This window comes from Megascapheus bottae, chromosome 1 (genome assembly GCF_031878675.1).
Source record: "Megascapheus bottae isolate mThoBot1 chromosome 1, mThoBot2.hap1, whole genome shotgun sequence".
Classification (NCBI taxonomy): Eukaryota; Metazoa; Chordata; class Mammalia; order Rodentia; family Geomyidae; genus Megascapheus; species Megascapheus bottae.
The window spans coordinates 31,566,292-31,571,731 of record NC_143509.1 but is presented as its reverse complement, the minus strand read 5'-3'; the positions used below and the strand labels follow the sequence as shown (position 1 = coordinate 31,571,731).

Below are 5,440 nucleotides of genomic sequence, written 5' to 3'. Positions count from 1 at the left end.
GGTGGTGGGATCAGAAGCTGGGTCAGCAGAGCAGGGTGTGCGTGTGTGTGTGTGTGTGTGTGTGTGTATGTGTGTGTGTGTGTGTGTGTGTGTGTGCGTGTGTTTCTGGGTGTCCCCACGCTACCTGGGGGAGGCAGAGACCTGGAGCTGTAAGCAGTGGCACTGTAACTGCAGCTGGACTGCTATTGGCGCACTGGTTGTTTTGCTGCTTCCTCTCTTGCCTGTCTGAGGATTCAGTCCTGTTGTCATAAGAGGATGGCAGGAGTGTGGTGTCTCTCTAAAGGTCACGGTGTCCTGTGACCCTAAATGAGCTCACCTGTGGCCATGCTGCCATCTGACTCCAAACTCTGTATTAGTCTTCAAAAAGAAAACAAGAATAGATAGAGAGGAGTGGATTTACTTTGCTTTATTCCTCATCTTCATGTCAGCATATGGGTATAGAATAACACTATGGAATATTTCTGTCATCCTGACATTGGAGTTTGACATTTCTTATAATTCCAATGTATGTATTTGCGTAGGATCTAGGAAGTATTGCACCACATCATTCTCTGATGACACAAATCAGGAAGAAGAGAGAGAAAGAGAGAGAGAGAGAGAGAATGAAAGAGGCCAACAGTTTGGTCTAATGGTAGAGTGCTTGCCTAGCGTACACAAAGATGCAGGTTCAAATTCTCAGTATCACATACATAGAAAAAGCCGGAAGTGGTGCTGTGGCTCAAGTGGTAGAGCTCTATCCTTGAGAAAGCCCAAGGACAGTGCTCAAGCCCTGAGTTCAAGCCCCAGGACTGGCAAAAAGAAAAAGAAAAAACAGTCCCAGTTTCAGATTTGTAAATGAATGTGAATTCACCAACTGACAGGGACATAAAAAAGGGATGATGAGAAGAAACTGTACTCTGGGCCTCACAGATTTGGTCCCTCCTGTCACTTCCCCACTTCTCATAACACTGGCTTCCCAAATCTAATCTCTACCAGTTCACCATGTGGTAGGATTAATATTTTATTCTCTCTGCCTATTGCTTTCCTTTCTTTCTCCCTCCCTCCTTCATTCCTTCTTCCTTCTCTCCCTCTTTCCTTCCCTTCTTTTCTCAATTTCTTGCCTTTTGTCTTCCTTCCTTCCTTCCTTCTTTTTTTCTTTCTACCTTCTCTCTGTTACTGTCTCTCTTTATTTTCTTTCTATCTTTCTTTCTTTCTGTCTGTCTTTCTGTCTTTCTTTCTTTCTGTTTTATATCTTCTTTGCACTGTTAGGGTAGAACTCAGGAACTTGGGTCTGACCCAGCAGCATCTTAAACTGAGCCGTTCGTCAGCTCCCAGTTCCATTTCTCAGGGAATCCATACCCTCTGGTTCAGTATCTAGAGTACATCACATGACCTTTTGCCGACACATTTTTACCTTGCCCAATACTCAAGTCTGAATAGTTGATCTTGAACTGTATGAATTTACAATATAAGCATATTGTTGATTGCCTTTACATTCCTTTATTGACTCAAATAATGTAGGGTTTTTCCCCCCATTAGGTGTGCAAGCTTCATGGAACCACAAAACTACACAGGGATATCACAATTCCGACTCCTGGGCCTCTCCGATGACCCAGAACTTCAACCCATCCTCTTTGGGCTCTTCCTGTCTATCTACCTGACCACGATTCTCGGAAATCTGCTCATCATCCTAGCTGTCACCTCTGACCCCCACCTCCACACCCCCATGTACTTCTTCCTCTCCATCCTCTCCTTGGCTGACTTGGGGTTCAGCTCTACCACCGTCCCCAAGATGCTGGTGAACCTGCAGACTCACAACAAATCCATCAACTACCCTGGCTGCCTGATGCAGGTGGCTTTTTTTATTTTTTGTGGATGTATGGACAGTGTGCTTCTGGCCGTGATGGCCTATGACCGCTTGATGGCCATCTGTCACCCTCTCCACTACCCCATCATTATGAACTCCGGCCTCTGTGGCTTCATAGTCCTTTTGTCATTGGTCATCAGTCTTTTGGATTCCCTGGTACACTGCTTGATGGTGTCACAAATCACCTTCTGTAAAGATGTTGAAATTGCCAGTTTCTTTTGTGAGCTTCCTCAACTCCTGAAGCTTGCTTGTTATTATAGTTCCACGAAAAATATCTTCGTCTATCTGGCTGGTGCGATTTTTGGAGGGATTCCAGCCTCAGGGATCCTGTATTCTTACATCCAAATTGTTTCTGCTGTTCTTAGAGTCCCATCAGCCAGTGGGAAATACAAAGCCTTCTCCACCTGTGGCTCTCACCTGTCTGTCGTGTGCTTGTTTTATGGGACAGGCCTGGGAGCCTACTGCAGTTCTGTTGTTTCAGATGCCCCCAGGAAGGTGATGGTGGCCTCTGTGGGGTACACTGTGGTCACCCCCATGCTGAACCCCTTCGTCTACAGTTTGAGGAACAGAAACATCAAGAGAGCACTTTGGTTCCTGGCCTGTAAAAAGGCCTGCTGACTACGATGAAGTGATATATTCTGATCTGTGGGTTCAAAGAAACAGCAAAACCAGACATACACATTTGAAAAATACCTTGGACAGTCACATGCTTGTCTTAAAATAGGCTTCTATCCTGGTGAACTCAGGCTATCTTGATACTATTCTTCCAAGTCAGAAGTGCATCGAGTGGCCAGGCTTTGGTAATCCTAGCTGCTTAGAAGGCTGAAGGTTCAGAATTGTGGTTCAAAGCCAGCCCAGGCAGGGAAGTTTGTGAGACTCTTATCTCTGTTTAATCACCAAAATGTCACTGGAAGTGGAGCTGTGACTCAAGTGGCAAAGCACCTGACTTGAACAAAATAGTTCAGGGATAGCCCCCAGACCCTGAATTCAAGCCCTAGTACAGGAACATAGAAAAGAAAGTACATGTATCAAATAGAGTATCTGTTCTTTGTGCTGGAGATATAACGTGCACAGCTAAATCCTAGGAAAGGTCAGTAATTATCTATGGCAAAGGTAGTACCAGAGTCAAGATCTCTGTCTATTCAGAATTATAACAAGATACATGTAGATCACAGATACATTTTTACTATTTGTAATACTGAAGAATTGGTTTACTGCAGTGCTCATCTCCAATTAACCAACAAAAGCTAAAAGTGAAACAGTGGCTTAAGTGGTACGGTGCTAGCCTTGAGAACAAAGCTCAGGGAAAGCACCCAAGCCCTGAGTTCAAGCCATGGAGACCTCCCAACAAATAGAATGACAGGGGTAAGGTGGTAACCTTGAGCTGAAGAGCTCAGGGATAACGCCCAGGCCGAGTTCAAACCTCATGACTGATAAAAAAAAACAATGAAATATGGAAAACATATAATGACATATATGTATATGTGCATATTTGAAAGTGGAACTAGGTAATTTGGAGGGTTGACATGAGGTTAGTTACAGGAAACAATGATGGAAGGGGTGACAATGTTTATGATGCATTGTACTCATAATCTGACTCATGGAATTGAAACCCCTTTGTACAACTACTTAAAATTTAAAAGTCACAAAAAGATGCTTTGTCTCCATAGCTGTCACATGGAATTGAAATGCCTTTGTACAACTATTGAAAGGTAATAAAAGGATATTTTTAATTTCAAAAGAATAATAATTTTACAATTCAAAACAAATTATTTCTGGGTACCAGCAGCTCATATCTGTAATCCTAGTTACTCAGGTCTGGGCTCTGAGCATGGCAGTTTAATGCCAGCAACCCAAGAAAGTCTATGGAACCTTATCTCCAATTAATCACCAAAAAGGTAGAAATGGAGCTATGACTCAAATGGTAGACCACCAGACTTGAGCAAAAAAGCTCAGGGATAACACTCGAAGCCCCAGAGAGCCCCCATGGCTGTCCCATAAAACAAGCGCAAGCCTGACAGTTGAGAGCCACAGGTGGAGAAGGCTTTGTATTTAGCACTGACTGAAGAATAGTACAAACAATTTGGATGTAAGCATAAATGATCCCTGAGGCTGGAATTTAGAAACCAGAAGAAGACAATTTGTATTCCTTCTGAGAGAAAGAGAGCCAAATCCTTCCTAGCAATTAGTTTTCTCCCTTTCCTTTTCCATTGGGATTAGTGAGTCCTTTGCAATTAGAATGCATGGACCAACTCCATTAATGAGCAGCTCTGAGCATTGAGCTTCCAGGTCAGCTGAATATAAGAACCCATTCTGCATCCCCGCCCTACAACTAGCTCCTTGGAGACCCATGGTGTGTGTGGCAGTGTGTCCTTCTGCCAGGCTCACCAGCAGAACCAGAAGATTCCTGTGTGGTCCTGACTTCCTGCCAGCCCTGAGCACAGAGCTGAGCATCTCACACCAAGCAGGGGAGAAAATGACTAAGTGTCCATTGTTCTGCTTCCAGCAAAGACCCAGTGCATCTCAGTAAGTGCTACTGGACACCTGGTTGGAGGAGAGACGGGGGTGACCTGGCTTGGTCACCATGCTGAGAACATAGCCGAGTTAGCCAGGAGGCAGAGTTTACCTTACAGCCATAGGATGTTTATATTCAGAGTTACAATACTGTCATGAGGAATCCAATTATTGTGCATTTTGCCTTCTATACTTATCATCAAAAAATCTCTCCCACCAGAGCAAGATGCAAGAGATCTGTCATGTCCCCACCCTCCCAAAATAATCATCATGATGATGATGTCAACTATGATGTAATAAACCTTTACCTAGGCCTTCCAAGTCCCAGGCTCTCAAATAACTTCCTTCATGAAGCAAGCAACTACAAAATAATTATTTTCCTACATTTCCTCTCCATTATAAAGTCATACTCATTATCTTAATGACATCTTAGGATAAGATACTCAAGTGTGTGTGTGTGTGTGTGTGTGTGTGTGTGTGTGTGTGTGTGTGTGTCCTACAGCTTCAACTCAGGGTCTGGACTCTGTCCCTGGCCAACACATAGAATCTGGATCATCTACTAGCCACAAGGATAAGCCCCAGGAGAAGCCATCCCTGAGTGTGTGCAGGCTGCTCAGAACTGTGGGAGATTAACATCTGTTGTTAAGCCATCCACTCTATCATAGTCAGAGCAGAACTTGATTTTCATACAATGACCAGCATGCCCCATCACCAATAAAATTGTTTAAGTAAGCGTAAGAATTTTTAATGGGTTGGACCTGGAGTGTGGCCTAGTGGTAGAGTGCTTGCCTAACATGCACAAAGACCCAGGTTCGATTCCTTGGTACCACATACATAGGAAAAAAAAAACAGAAGTGGTGCTAAGGTTCAAGTGGTAGAGCTCTAGCCTTGAGAAAGCCCAAGGACAGTGCTCAGGCCCTGAGCTCAAGCCCAGGACTGGCCAAAAAAAAAAAGAATTTTTAATGGGTCAAAATTTGCAAAATGGGGGCCCAGGAGTGTGGCCTAGCCATAGAGTGCTTGCCTAGCATGCACAAAGCCCTAGGTTTGAATCCTTGGAACTACCTAAACAGAAAAAGGCCG

At 44.0% G+C, this 5,440-nt stretch overlaps 1 protein-coding gene across 1 annotated transcript; it reads left to right on the top strand.

Moving 5' to 3' along the window:
• Nucleotides 1-1,525: 1,525 nt before the first annotated feature.
• On the top strand, nucleotides 1,526-2,464 carry LOC150068865 (olfactory receptor 7E24-like). Its single transcript, XM_090329359.1, has one exon. The coding sequence runs from the start codon at nucleotides 1,532-1,534 to the stop codon at nucleotides 2,462-2,464; it is 933 nt and encodes a 310-aa protein (XP_090185485.1). The 5' UTR covers nucleotides 1,526-1,531.
• The last annotated feature ends 2,976 nt before the right edge of the window (nucleotides 2,465-5,440 follow it).

Bases quoted from the DNA above. Each gene is read 5' to 3' on its own strand.
- LOC150068865 (XM_090329359.1), top strand. From the start codon at position 1,532: ATGGAACCACAAAACTACACAGGGATATCACAATTCCGACTCCTGGGC.